This window comes from Gorilla gorilla, chromosome 18 (assembly GCF_029281585.2).
Source record: "Gorilla gorilla gorilla isolate KB3781 chromosome 18, NHGRI_mGorGor1-v2.1_pri, whole genome shotgun sequence".
Taxonomy (NCBI): domain Eukaryota; kingdom Metazoa; phylum Chordata; class Mammalia; order Primates; family Hominidae; genus Gorilla; species Gorilla gorilla.
In genome coordinates, this window is record NC_073242.2 from 85,704,223 (window position 1) to 85,719,426 (window position 15,204).

The 15,204-nt window shown below is 48.4% G+C and overlaps 1 protein-coding gene across 1 annotated transcript; it reads left to right on the forward strand.

The window, feature by feature from the left end:
• The first annotated feature begins 11,675 nt into the window (after positions 1-11,675).
• On the forward strand, positions 11,676-13,477 carry MT3 (metallothionein 3). Its single transcript, XM_004057673.5, has 3 exons — positions 11,676-12,010; positions 12,259-12,324; positions 13,229-13,477. Exons 1-3 carry the CDS (start codon positions 11,980-11,982, stop codon positions 13,336-13,338), a joined length of 207 nt encoding a protein of 68 aa, XP_004057721.5. The 5' UTR covers positions 11,676-11,979; the 3' UTR covers positions 13,339-13,477.
• Positions 13,478-15,204: the final 1,727 nt, after the last annotated feature.

The following is a 15,204-nucleotide window of genomic DNA, read 5'->3' on the forward strand; positions in this document are numbered from 1 at the left end:
GCTCCAGGCCCAGAGACGGGGCAGCAGGAATCATCTGCGTTTTGAGGGCAGATGTTCTCACTTCATTCTGGCTGCTGTTGGGGCCCAAGAGAGCCTAGAAAAGTCCTGGGACCTTCAGACATGGCTGCTGGGAGGACAAATCAGGACAAGCTCTCCAAGGGCTCACCAGGCCATAACAACGTGCAAATCACCCAGATTTACAAGGCATGGGCTTTTAAAATAATTTGGCAATATGAGTACATCAAAGAACCATAAAAACATTCTTCTTGCTTGACCCCGTCGTTTTACTTCTAGAAACCTGTTCTAAGGAGTTCACCACAAATTCAGAAAAGAAGGAAAAAGAAGGCTGGGCACAGTGGCTCACGCCTGTAATCCAGCACTTTGGGAGGCCAAGGCAGGTGGATCATTTGAGCCCAGGGAGTTTGAGACCAGTCTGGGCAACAGAGCCCCATCTCCACAAAAAATACAAGAATTGGCCAGGCATAGTGGCTCATGCCTGCAATCCCAGCACTTTGGGAGGCCGAGGTGGGAGGATCGCTTGAGCCCAGGAGTTCAAGACCAGCCTGGGCAACATAACAAGACCCCATCTCAATTGTCAAAATATTTATTAAAAAAAATTTTTTAATACAAAAATTAGCTGGATGTGGTGGCACGCACCTGGAATCCCAGCTACTTGCGAGGATCAGGCAGGAGGATCACCTGAGCCCAGGAAGTCAGGAAGCCAGGGCTGCTGTGAATGTTTGCACCACTGCACTCCAGCATGGGTGACAAAGTGAGACTCTGTCTGAAAAAAAGAGAAAGACAACTTTACTCACAGAAAGATTCATTGCAGTACTATTTACATTTGTGAAAAACTGGAAACAACCTAAAGTCCAAGTCCATGAAAATGTTCAAGTAAGCTAAGACTATAAAAAAAACAAAAACAGGCCGGGTGCTATGGCTAATGCCTGTAATCCCAGCACTTTCAGAGGCCGAGGCGGGCAGATCACTTAAGGTCAGGAGTTCGAGATCCGCCTGGCCAACATGGTGAAACACCTGTCTCTACCAAAAAATACAAAAAAAAAGTAGCCAGGAGTGGTGGTGCACACCTGCTACTCGGGGATGCTGAGGTGGGAGAATTGCTTGAACCCTGGGACAGAGGTTGCAGTGAGCCGAGATCGCGCCACTGCACTCCAGCCTGGGCGACAGAGTGAGACCTTGTCTCAAAAAAAAAAAACAAAAACACAGAAAATGGTTATAGCAAAACCTAAACAGATAATAGGCCATAAATTAGTTATGCAGTAGTTTTTCAAAAAGAAGCCACATAGAATACAAAATATACTATACTAAATGTCAACAGGGATTGTGTTCAGATCACAGTAAAAGATAATTTTTACTTTTCCTTCTTTCTGTGTTATAGAATTCCCCAAAATTTTCTGAAGTAGCATGTTTTAAAATAAATAAATACATTCTGAAAAGGAAAAAAAATAGTATGTATTCTTTGAGCCAGAAATTTTACTTTAAGAAATGTTGTATGGAAAGGAAAAAAAGAACCATGAATATACACATACAAATGCTCCCAAGATGTTTATCATGGCATGGATTATAATAGTGAAGATTTGGAAACAATTAAAATGTCTCAAAGTAGGGTACTGGGTAAGTCAATTATGGAATAAATCTATTAAAATAAAATTATAGAAGTGAAATTCATGTCATGGATGTTCACAATCTACTCATAAGTAAGGAATAAAGTCATTTATAAATCAGCATGTACTGTGGGCTTCTAATTTTATATTTAAAGGGGTTATATATGTACTTTTCATTTTTTTCCAGAATTTTCTACAATCAACAAAGAAGGAGGAGGAGTTGAGGAGAAAAGCTAGATCCAGGTGGAGACCCAGGTGTTTTTAAAATCTGAGGCACAGATGACATGAATTATCAAATTTAATTTTGAAGACAAGGAAAGGTTAGAATATTTGGAATTGAAACCTTCTTGGAAAAGTTGGGCCATTTGACGACAAGAGATATAGGCTAAATGGAGGATTCCCCCTTCTCTGTGCCCAGCCTTACTGTCCACCTTCCCTTGAAAATTACTTCCCCAATGCAAAGGATATAAACAGACACTTCTCAAAAGAAGACATTTATGCAGCCAAAAGACACATGAAAAAATGCTCATCATCACTGGCCATCAGAGAAATACAAATCAAAACCACAATGAAATACCATCTCACACCAGTTAGAATGGCAATCATTAAAAAGTCAGGAAACAACAGGTGCTGGAGAGGAAGTGGACAAATAGGAACACTTTTACACTGTTGATGGGACTGTAAACTAGTTCAACCATTGTGGAAGTCAGTGTGGCTATTCCTCAGGGATCCACAACTAGAAATACCATTTGACCCAGCCATCCCATTACTGGGTATATACCCAAAGTATTATAAATCATGCTGCTATAAAGACACATGCACACGTATGTTTATTGCGGCACTATTCACAATAGCAAAGACTTGGAACCAACCCAAATGTCCAACAATAATAGACTGGATTAAGAAAATGTGGCACATATACACCATGGAATACTATGCAGCCATAAAAAAATGATGAGTTCCTGTCCTTTGTAGGGACATGGATGAAATTGGAAATCATCATTCTCAGTAAACTATCGCAAGGACAAAAAACCAAACACCACATGTTCTCACTCATAGATGGGAATTGAACAATGAGAACACATGGACACAGGAAGGGGAACATCACACTCTGGGGACTGTTGTGGGGTGGGAGGAGGGGGGAGGGATAGCATTACGAGATATATCTAATGCTAAATGACGAGTTAATGGGTGCAGCACACCAGCATGGCACGTGTATACATATGTAACTAACCTGCACATTGTGCACATGTACCCTAAAACTTAAAGTATAATAATAAAAAAAAGAAAAGAAAAGAAAATTACTTCCCCAAGTGTCCTCCTTTGATTTGACATATTTGAGCCCCCAAACACCTTTGGGGGCAGGGGCAGCTCATGACACTCTGCATTTGATAGAGGCCAAACATGCAAGTTGGCCATAAGGCCGGGACTGTGAAGCAGGTCTTTTGATTTCCCTGGCTCTTTTCCCTACATGTTTGAGCTGCTAAAAATCAAGACACGGTTGTTACAGGATAAAGTGGAGCAGGATTTCTCAGCTTTGGCAATATTGACATTTGGGGCCAGATGAGCCTTGGTTTTGGGGGATTATCCTGTGCATTTTAGGATATTTGGCAGTATCCCTGGCTTCTATCCATTAGACACCAGTAGCACCACTGCCCCCAAAACCCTACCACTATCAAAAATGTTTCCAGACATTGCCAGATGACCCCTTGGGGCAAAACCACCCACTGCTGAGAACCACTGAGATAAATGAGGTGTGAGAGGGATCTTTGATGCCCCGAAGTCATTCCTGGGAGAAAGGAATGCTGCCTGTTCCTGCACCTGTGAAGCCAATAATTAGGAAGGCAGAGAGGGGATACTGGTTTATGTAAAATGGCGTGGGTGCTACCAATCTACTATGCAGACTCCTAGCAGCATTTTGATCTTTTCTTTTCTTTTTTCTTTTCTTTTCTCTTTTCTTTTCTTTTCTTTCTTTCTTTCTCTCTCTCTCTCTTTCTTTCCCTCCCTCCCTTCCTTCCCTCCTTCCTTCCCTCTTTCCTTTCTTCTTTCTTTTCTTTTTTTTTTTTTTTGAGACAGGGTCTCACTTTGTCACTCAGGCTGGAGTGCAGTGGCATGATCTCCGCTCATTGCAGCCTCGACCTCCCGGGCTGAAGGGATCCTCCTGCCTCGGCCTCCCAAATGCCTGGGACCACAGGCACGTGCCACCACACAGCTAATTTTTTGTAGAGACGGGGTTTCACCATGTTGCCCAGGCTGGTCTTGAACTCCTGAGTTCAAACAATCCACCCGCCTCAGCTTCCCCAAGTGCTAGGATTACAGGTGTGAGACACCACACCTGTCCCATGTGTTGATCTTTTATTAAGCAGCTTTCTCCTTACCCAGGCTGTGGGTTCCTGAAGAAGGACATTTCTTACTAATCTTTGTATCTGGCATTCCTAACACAAAGCCTGGATTAAGGTGATGCTCAACAGATGTTTGTGGTCTGAAATGAAATTCACCACCATGTTACTCTTTTAAGCCAAGCAGGATGGTGGGGGCTACAGGGTAACTTCATGGCTCCGTATTTAACTAAGCCTGACTCTTCATGACTCAACCTTCAAGGGGTCCCACAAAAAGAATTAGCCCAAAGTCAGACTCACTCAATTCTCACAGGCATTCATTCACTCAACATTCAAAGGACATTTCAGGTACTCAGGGAACTTTGCTAAGCACAGGAGTGGGGAGGGGAAGGAATCATCCCTCTTAGTCCCCAACTTCAGGGACCGCAGAGTCTGTCTTGGAGATGTCAGAATGTCTTGTCTCCTCTCCTGTAGGGGTGAATATATCTAGACAAGACCCTACAGAAGTGCCAAGGAGGGGAAGTTACAGCTGGCTGCAGGCAGGAGTGAAGAATTCCTGGAGGACGTGGTATTTGAGCAGGGCCTAAAAGGATATGTAGTGTTTTTTTTTTTGTTTTGTTGTTTTGAGACAGGGTCTCACTCTGTCTCCCAGGCTGGAGGGCAGTGGCAAGATCTCAGCTTGCCACAACCTCTGCCTCCCAGGTTCAAGTGATTCTCCTGCCTCAGCATCCTGAGTAGCTGGGATCACAGGCATGCGCCACCACACCCAGCTAATTTTTGTATTTTTTGTAGAGACAGGGTTTCACCATGTTGGCCAGGCTGGTCTCAAACTCCTGATCAAGGCGGTGATCTGCCTGCCTTGGCCTCCCAAAGTGCTGGGATTACAGGCATCAGCCAATGCGCCCGGCCTGAAATTTCTTTTAAAAGGAAATCTCGTATCACTACTGTAGAAGAGATGCTGAATCATTTGCCATAAACAGGAGGTAAACATGGAGACAAATACAGAGAACATAAAGCCAAGTTATTAAATGTCTAGCTAGGTACTGTGGCATGGTAGGGCTCCCCTGTTCTTTCCTGACTCCTCAGCCCATTCTCTGTTAAAAAGGGGAGCTGGGGTCGGGCACGGTGGCTCATGCCTGTAATCCCAGCACTTCAAGAGGTTGAGGCAGGAGGATCACTTAAGCCCAGGAGTTCCAGACCATCCTGGGCAACATGGTAAAACCCTGACTCTACCAAAACAAACAAACAACAAAATACCCAGAAAACCACACACACACAAATTAGCCAAGCATGGTGGTGTGTACCTGTGGTTCCAGCTACTTAGGAGGCTGAGGTGGGAGGATTGCTTGAGCCAGGGAAGTCAAGGATGCAGTGAGCCATGATTGTACCACTGCACTCCAGCCTGGGTGGCAGAGCAAGACCCTGTCTCAAGGAAAAACGAGGGAGGGAGGGAAGGAGGGAGGGAGGGAGGGAGGGGAGAGAGAAAGAGGGAGAAAAGCTGGGCACTGAGAGACAGAAGGAGAGGCACTGAAGACATCTTAGCTCCAAGCTGAGTGTCCTTGGAGCAACCAGGAAGATTCATTAAGACTGAAAAGAGAATAATTTTTAATGTGATTCGAGGTTATTTCATACAATCATCTCACTTTGGGAAGCTAGACCAGTGGAATCAGGCTTGGAGTCAAGAGACATGGTTCAGGTACTGGCTTCATTACAACTTTGCTGTGTGACTTTGGACAAAATCTATGCTGTCTCGGAGTTTCCTCATCTGCTAAAATAAGGCAGATGGTACTCATGGGATGAGTTTTCAGAAAGAATCTCAGGATCCCTACTCAAACCCTGGTGTAAGTGGGGCAAGGATGTCATAGGTGAGCGACAGCTATCTGGGCTAGGGATGCGGGGGTAAAGGAATTTACCAAGACAGTTGTAGATAAAGGAAGGCAGATTTATTAAAGAAAGCATGAAAATACATTGCCGGGGAGCAACTGGCAAAACCAACAGAAGAGGAACCGACGGCAAGGAAGCAAAGGCTTTCTGAGGATTTTATAGAATGGAACTTGGGCTGATTGATAACACCAGTGCAGCAGGGAGCTTAACTTGCATTCTTTCCTCAGCGGGGGTGTTTGATAAATTGAGGTGTTTGATGGTAAGCAGGAAGTCTGCGAGTTATGTACGTTATCTGCATGGGAGGGCCATATGTCCTGGGCCAAGGTAGACCTAGAACTTATTTGCTTTATCTCTTTGCTCTATCTGGTCCCACCAGTCTGACCCCTTTTCCCTAATTAGGATTCCGCAAAGGATGGGACAGGGGAGGAGGGGCATTTTGCTAACTTGAGGGCAAGATCTCGGAGCATCAATGATCCAGTGAAAACTGAGAAGACAACATCACAAAAGACCTAAAAGAATGTAGGCTCCCAGAAGCTAGTTCCTGTGGCTCACAGTGACTGCACTAAGCTCAGAGATTTGGTCTCCTCCAGATAAGTGCTGGGACCCCGTTGTTGTGGGCTGGAACTTGGTCCGGACCAGGATCTGCTTGGAACGGAGAATCTACCTTCACAGAGAGGTCTAAAGTCAGTGTTTTGTTTTGTTCTATTCTGTTTTTTTGTTTTTGTTTTTTTGAGATGGAGTCTCACTCTGTCACCCAGGCTGGAGTGCAGTGATGTAATCTCAACTCACTGCAACACCTCCCGGGTTCAAGTGATTCTCCTGCCTCAGCCTCCCGAGTAGCTGCAATTACAGATGCCCGCCACCACGCCCAGCTAATTTTGGTATTTTTAGTAGAGGCAAGGTTTCACCATGTTGGGCAGGCTGGTCTCGAACTCCTGACCTCAAGTGATCCACCCACTTTGGCCTCCCAAATGCTGGGATTACAGGCGTGAACCACCGCGCCTGGCCTAAAGTCAGTGCTTTGATGTCCTCTTGTGTGGGAAACCACATACATTATCACAGGCCAGGCTGTGGGCTGAGTCAGGACTGTGCAGGTCATGTAGGGCCTGAATGGGGCATTTCCAGAGGTCGAGGACCTGCCTTATGGGTAGAGAGAGGAGGCAGGATGACTTTCTTTGTTGCAGATGAAGATTCCGCAATTCCGTAAAGTTTGCTTGGGGTATCAAAGCATTATCAAGTATCCAGGAGCCTGGCGGGTAGCATGCCTAATAACTAGAATTCATAGTGGATTGAATTAAAGACATTGGGGCAGGCTGAAGAGTAACGCACTTAGATTTAAGTCCAGGGTCTGCCTCCAGGACAAGCCACTGAATCTGAGCCTCGATTTCCTCCCCTACAAAAGGGGGTTAGCAATGCCTACCATAAGGGTAACTGGAAGGAGTCAATGAGATAATATGTGAAGGAGTCAGTGAGATAACATGAGATCAGCTCCCCATGGTGCTCTATATGGTACCTGGCACATGGTAAACTCCCAGCAAGTGGAAGACATTGTCCATAGTAGCCACTAGCAGTCATCTGGTCAACCCATGTGAAAAGTGGGGCACAAACTGGGGAGAGGCTTCCTTGGGTTCACTACACCACTTACTAGACAAGCTGAAACTAGAAACCACGAGACTTCTAGACCCCCGCCTTTTCTCTAGCTTCAGCTGCCCTGTGCACAAAATTGTTCATTAATAAATCCGGATCTCTCCAAGAAATGACTTTATTTGTAGATTTGCATATTTGCAAACTCTTTTTGTACACTGTATGCCCAGGCTCCTAAAATCCTAGCCAATTGTTCAGTCCCAGGATAGTAAATTGGGAAACTCTTTGAGAGCGATGCAATAGTCTTAATCCTGCACTGGACCAATTTCAGTCAGGGTGTGGACTTGCTGGGGGTCTTGCTTTTTTTCTGAGATCATCTGGGGATCATATGGGGATGGAAAATGCCTTAGTGTGACCTTGAGTGATCTCCACCCCTCAGCCTACTGGTCTTGCCTCTCGGCCCCAGTCTAATTGAAAAAGTAAAAGTTTCTGTGAACTCCCTTCTGCCAGGAAGCTCTAGGATTGAGTGCAAGCTCTCGATTGAGGACTGATGTCTATGACTGGTGGTCCATGCTGATGTCTGCAGTACTGTATCAACTACAGGCCACAGGTGACTGTGTTTCAGGAAGCGCAGAGCTGAGGCCAACCATGAGACTGGGTGTCAAGCAGGAGCTTTAGGAACCCAGGCCCCCTGCAGAGTCCTCACCTGACTTCTTCATTTGTAAATGGTGAGAACCAATGTGGTGAGGACCCTGCTCTAAGTCTTTTCCCAATGCCATCCCATTTAAGTCCCTGACAAATCTATTAAGCAGGAACTATTATTACTATTAGTATTATTTTCGTTTTACCATTGAGCAACTCAAGGCACAGAAATGTTAAGTTGACCTAGCTAGTAACTTGCTATGGTGTTTGTTTGTTTGCTTTAGAGAGAGAAGGGGTCTTGCCATGTTGCCCTGGCTTGCCTTGAACTCCTGGGCTCAAATGATCTTCCTACCTCAGCCTTCCAAGTAGCTGGAACTACAGGTGCACACCACCATGCCTGGCTGCCGTATTACTATTAAGCGGCAGAGTCACACTGTAAACTCAACTAGCATGACCTCAGACTCATTCATTCATTCGCTCATCAAGTAAATGTGCCCTGAATGTCTACCACGTACCAGGCACTGTTATAGGCACTTCAGAGACACCAGTGAACAAAAACAGTGATCCTTGCTCTTTCTTGCTTAAATTCTAGCAGGAGACAGATGACATATAATCATCACAAATAAGTAAATTATTTAGTTTGCTTGTAAATGTTAAATGCTATGGAAAAAGGGAAGATAGAGCAAGGTAAAGGAGATGAAAAGTACTGGGGCATTGAGGCATGCAATTTTACATAGTGTGATCATGATTCGCTTCACAGAGAAAGCAGATTTGAACAAAGACTTAGAAGTAAAGAAAGGAGTGACTTGCATGGTTATCTGTGGAAGGAGAATCACAGGCTACGGAAACATAGACAAAATAACTCTGAGCTGTTTTTTGTTTGTTTGTTTGTTTTTTGAGATGGAATCTCGCTCAGTCGCCCAGGCTGGAGTGCAGTGGTGCGATCTCGGCTCACTGCAACCTCCGCCTCCTGGGTTCCAGCGATTCTCCTGCCTCAGCCTCCAAGTAGCTGGGATTACAGGCACCCGCCACCATGCTTGGCTAGTTTTTTTGGAATTTTTAGTAGAGACGAGGTTTCACCATGTTGGCCAGGATGGTCTCGAACCCCTGACCTCAAGTGATTCACTTGCCTCGGCCTCCCAAAGTGCTGGGATTACAGGTGTGAACCACTGCACCTGGCCACTTCGAGATGTAAGAATTAACAAGGGGTCAGAGAGGATAAAGGTAGGGGAGAAAGGGACCTCCTGGAGCGATAGACCTGCACGGCATGCTCCTCATGGAGGCTTAGAACAGAAGGCCACATGGAGGATGAGGGGTAGGGGGTATCAGAAAGATGCTGTGGTTTTCAGACCCCTCAATATCCTGGCCACCCTTGGGGCAGGAAGGAGGTTGCTATGCCAGCTCTGAAGCCTCAACCCCAAAGAAATCTGAGAGACCTGAGGGAGATTGAGGGGGAGGCAGCTTCAGTTGAGTACATCCCAAGCGTGAAGGTCCTAGATACAGAAACCCTGAGGTTCAGGGCCTAGGGCAAAGAAGTCAGAGGCCAGAGTGCCCTTAGGCAAAATGGAAGCAAAGAAACAGATGACTGGCTGATGCTAGAGTTGGCGAACTCTGAGATCTGATATTCCAATTGTCCAGTGGCTGGAACCTACACTGTCCGTGTGAGAGCCTACACTTGAATATAGCCGCTGACTCTCCATATGAGGCTCTATTTTGGACCTTGGTTAGCCTTGGTTGGCCTGGCTACCCCTCTCCTGTGGTAGCACAGCATGCAGCTGCTCTCGCCCTGCCCAGTGCGGGCTTTGCTTTAAAAATTCTCATCTCAGGATGAATTTCCTTTTTGGGTTACTCCAGTGTGACTAGTTCTTTGTCAAACACCTCCTCTGTCCCTGCCTTCATTTGGGGGCCATCTTTTTTGCGGGGGAGGTACAGGGTCTTGCTCTGTCATCCAGGCTACAGTTCAGTGGTGTTATCATAGCTCACTGCAGCCTCAAACTCCTGGGCTCAAGCAATCCTCCCACCCCGGCCTCCCAAGTAGCTAGGGGTACATGTGCTCCCCACCACTACTGGCTGATTTTTTAAATTTTTATTTTATTTATTTATTTTGTAGAGATGGGGTCTTACTATGTTGCCTAGGCTGGTCTCAAACTCTTGGCTTCAAGTGATTCTCACCTTGACCTCCCAAAGCGTAGGGATTACAGACGTGAGCCACTGGCCTTGGGAGTCCTCTTAATGCTCAGCTCCACGTACCCCGAAACACAACCCCTTCTGTGAAAGCACTAGCAAGCAAGGAAGATTTTCAGAAAGTCTCAGAGGGACAGCAGAGAGCGTGACACTCACACACTTCACAATAACATTTTTTAAAATGCTTTTTACAGAGGTCTTCTCCCAGCTCTGGTCCCTTGTTTGCTGCCCCCCAAACTTCATCTAGACCCCTGAATGGCCCTCGTTTTTGAGGAGCAATGACCTCTCTCCTCTCCACTTCTTGGGGTCTCATTCTCACTCACGCTACCCTGCTCAGTCACAAATGATTCTCCTTGGCAGCTTAGACCTCGTTTCCTTTCATTTTGCACCCAAATCCCTTATATTCATATAAACATTGATCAATCTTATTTTACCTAGGCTCTCTTTTCTTTTCGAGACAGGGTCTTGCTCTGTGACCCAGATTGGAGTGCAGTAGTGCAATAAGGCTTACTTACTGCAGCCTCCTCAACCTCCTGGGCTTAAGCAATCCTCCTGCCTCAGCCTCCCAAGTAGCTGGGACTACAGGTGCATGCCACCACATCCAGATAATTTTTTTTTTTTTTTGAGATGGAGTTTCCCTCTTGTTGCCCATGCTGAAGTGCAGTGGTGCGATCTGGGCTCACTGCAACCTCCGCCTCCCAGGGTCAGGTGATTCTCCTGCCTCAGCCTCCTGAGTAGCTGGGATTACAGGCACCTGCTACCATGCCCGGCTAATTTTGTATCTTTAGTAGAGATGGGGTTTCTCCATGTTGGTCAGGCTGGTCTCGAACCCCCGACCTCAGGTGATCCGCCGGCCTCGGCCTCCCAGAGTGTTGGGATTACAGGCGTGAGCCATCACGTCCGGCCTCCTTTTTATAAATAGAAAAATCTCACCGACCTGCCTTGAGTTTAACATGCCCCCCACTGACAATCCCTCTAGATACCTGAGTTCTGAGTTCTAGGCCTGGCTCGGCCTCAGGCTTATTCTGGAACCCAGGCACATTTCTGCTTCTCTGGCCTCACTTTTTCTTATCTGTATAATGGAGGGTTAGGAGTCAAGGATCTGAAGATGCCAGGCAGGACAGCGGGGAAATGGAACACGCCCCTTGCCAGGGCTCAAGAGTCAGTGTCGGGCTCAACGTGAGCAGGTTCTTTCTGCCCCCAGCTCAGCAACCCGTCTGAACAGATCTGGCGTCCTGGAGAATTCTAGAATGAAGGGGAAGAGAGGCAGGGAAGAGCTGGGAAATACGCAAAGCGCCTTTTTCTCCACTTTCGGAGATGGTACGTGCGCGCTTCCACGCAGTGGCGGCTGCTGCGGCGAGCACGTCCCCTGCGGGACCCACGCGGGGAGTGGGCTGGCAGTGCGCGCATAGCGGCGGCGAGTGGGTCGTGCACGCGGATGCGGGGTGGGAGTGGGGGCGCACGCGCGGGCGTGGGCGAGCGGGCCCCGGCAGTGCACACACACGGCAGGGGCGGGCGACAGATGCAGTGCGTGAGCCGGGGCCCAAGCGCACAAACCGAAAGAGCGGGCGCGGTGCGCAGGGGCGGGCGCCCAGCGGGCTTGGCATGCGCGCCCCCGCCCGAGGCTATAAAAGCATCGCCACCTGCTGCCACTAGCCAAGCCGCGCGTCCAGTTGCTTGGAGAAGCCCGTTCACCGCCTCCAGCTGCTGCTCGCCTCGACATGGACCCTGAGACCTGCCCCTGCCCTTCTGGTGAGCCCCCGCCCCCGCTCCCATCCTGCGGCACTGCGCGCCCTTGTACCTGCAAAGAAACCCACGCCCTGCGCCTTCGCTCAAGGACACTTGGGGGAAGGGCTCCTGATTCCCTATTCTTCACCTCGTGAAGGGCGGGCATGCCTGTGTCTCGGAGAACAGGGAGACTTGGCACCCCATCTCCTCGTACAGGCGTGGGGACCCGAGTTCGTCCACATTAACCCTTCCTGTGGCGTCGCCCTCTCTAGGTGGCTCCTGCACCTGCGCGGACTCCTGCAAGTGCGAGGGATGCAAATGCACCTCCTGCAAGAAGAGTGAGTGCGGGGACCCTTCCCCTCTGCCGCCGCCCCCTCTGCTCTGCAGAGTCGGTGTCTCACCACGCAGGATGTGGAGAGACAGCCAGGCCCCGATCCCGTGGTTTCTGACTCTTGCTGGAATAGAACCACCCGGGCAAACATTAAAATACAGATGCCCCTGCCCCACACCCAGGAATTGATGGCCTAGGCGTGGGACGAGAGGTTTTTGTAAATCCCCAGAAGACTCCAATGGCAGCTGGGATTGAGGACTGCCACACTGGTCCAACCTTTCCCGCCCCACCCCTCAAAAACTCCCCAAAACCTGGGGAAGCCATTAGTGAGGCTGGGGCTCAGCTCTGGAGTTCCGGTCCCTTGGCCTCTCTCGGGCCTTAGGGATCCTCTCAGTTTGATCTCAAAATCTCCCCAGCTCACGGCAGTGTAATATGCATAGGGAGTAAGAGGTGGGAGGAAGGCTCCCTTCTTCCCTAGGTATAAAACCAGGCACAGGTCCCCACCGCCTCCCCACGGCTTTCCTGGGCCCCTTACATCTGCACCATATCTGCCCCTCCCAAGTTTATCCTTTGAGGCACCTTTCAAGGTCGTTTACCCTGTGATGCTTTCTCCTTAAGGCCTAGTACCCACCTAACCTGGGCTTAAGCCCACCAGCCCCCAGGACTTCCTGGCATCCACCCAAGGGGCTCTGGTCTATTTCCTGGGTACGTCACTCCTGTGGAGGTGCAGGATGCCACTGCGGCGACATAGATGCTGAGTCAAAGCAGGTGTGAGACTAAGAAGGGGGCTGCGACCAGCCCTGGCTGAATGAACCAGGATGACTCCCCACCCAGCACCCTTCCCTCCCCTTTGATGGGGACGAATTGGAGAGTGTGCATCAGAGACTGGTCATCTTCCATTTTATCTGCAGGCTGCTGCTCCTGCTGCCCTGCGGAGTGTGAGAAGTGTGCCAAGGACTGTGTGTGCAAAGGCGGAGAGGCGGCTGAGGCAGAGGCAGAGAAGTGCAGCTGCTGCCAGTGAGAAGGCACCCCTCCATGTGGAGCACGTGGAGATAGTGCCAGGTGGCTCAGTGCCACCTATGCCTGTGGTGAGGTGTGGCTGGTGTCCCCTTCCCCTGCTGACCTTGGGGGAATGACAATAAATCCCATGAACAGCATGAGCCAAGGACTGGTCTCTTCTTAAAGGGGGGAAGGATGTGGAGCAGTGGGGGAGCCTACTCCAAGGGAGCCACACAGTTAATAGTGAAACCCTGGCTGGGTGCAGTGGCTCACGCCTGTAGTCCCAGCACTTTGGGAGGCCGAGGCAGGTGGATCACCTGAGGTCAGGAGTTCAAGACCAGCCTGGCCAACATGGTGAAACCCCGTCTCTACTACAAATAAAAAAATTAGCTGGGCATGATGGCATGTGCCTGTAATCCCAGCTACTCGGGAGGCTGAGGCAGGAGAATTGCTTGAACCCAGGAGGTGGAGGTTGCAGTGAGCTGAGGTCACGGCACTGCACACTAGCCTGGGCGACAGAGCAGGACTCTGTCTCAAAAAAAAAAAAAAAGAAAAAGAAACACTGAGACTTGGCCACTGGTCTGTTTGGGGCTGGGGTGGAGCCCAGGGGACAGAGTGCATTCTCCCCCACCTTCAGATGGCACCCCACCCTCCTGCTAAGTCAAGTTCAAGTCTGGGAAACAGGAGAGACCAGGCTCATCTAGGTTTGTCCCTCTCCAACCTCCTAACCTCACCTTCCTCATCTGCAGGATAGAGTTAGGGGGAGTTAAGGCCAGCCCCTAGCCTGTAGGGCCTGTGAAGTTGGGGATTTTCTAGTTGCTCCTGCAAAGCTGCCTGTTTTCAGAGTTATTGGAGGAGAGTCCAGGAGGCCCAGGGGCTTGTCTTGGCTGACTGTCAGCTGCATTCCCAAGGTCACCACCCTGAATAGCCTGTTTCCCCAAAGCACATTGTTCAGTTCCTTTTCACATCTTCTCATTTGGCAGTTTGTCTCCAGCTCCTCCTGTCTTCAAGAGGAAGTAGGGTAATAAGAGCTTTTATCCACAGTGGTTGTGATCCAGTCCTTGGTGAAAGAGAACACTCAGGTTTACCTAGGTGAGCTAAGAAGGGAGAAATGAATTCTGGGAAACAAAAGTTTCCCAGTAAGAGGAGACAATGCTGTGAACACATCACTTTTTCTCCAAGTTAGTTTTTTGCTGACAGTTAATTCAAAAGCTCACCAGGATGTGTATATGTATACACACATATATATATGTATACACATGTATATGTGTATACATATATATGTGTGTATACATATATATATATATATATATGTGTGTGTGTGTGTGTGTGTGTGTGTGTGTGTGTGTGTGTATCCTAACAGGCTGAGTTTAGAAAAGGAGAATGCAAGGAAAGTCAAGCCAGCTTTGAAAAGGAACAACAAAGGGAGCTCGCTCCAACCTGGTAGCTCCACTCGTTCCCAAAGCTCTGGAAAATGGTGGAGGGTCAGGAAGAGATCAGTTGGACTGAAGACAGTTCAAAAACAAACCTCTGTGTTGCTGGAAGTAAGAGATGATCAAACCAGTGGGAAAGTACACACTACTCATTGAAAGGTGTTGGAACAATTTACATGTCTGGCTAATTTTTGTAGAGATGGGGTTTCACCATGTTGCCCAGGCTGGTCTCGAACTCTTCAGCTCAAGTGATCCACCTGCCTTGGCCTCCCAAAGTGCTGGGATTAGAGGCAGGCTTTTTTTCTTTTTCTCAGGCTGGAGTGCAGTGGTGCCATCAGGGCAGTGTGGACCTCCAGGGCTCAAACAATCCTCCCACCTCAGCCTCCCGAGTAGCTGGGACTATAGGTGCATCCCACCACTCCCACCTAATTTTTTTTTTTTTTTTTGGTAGAGGC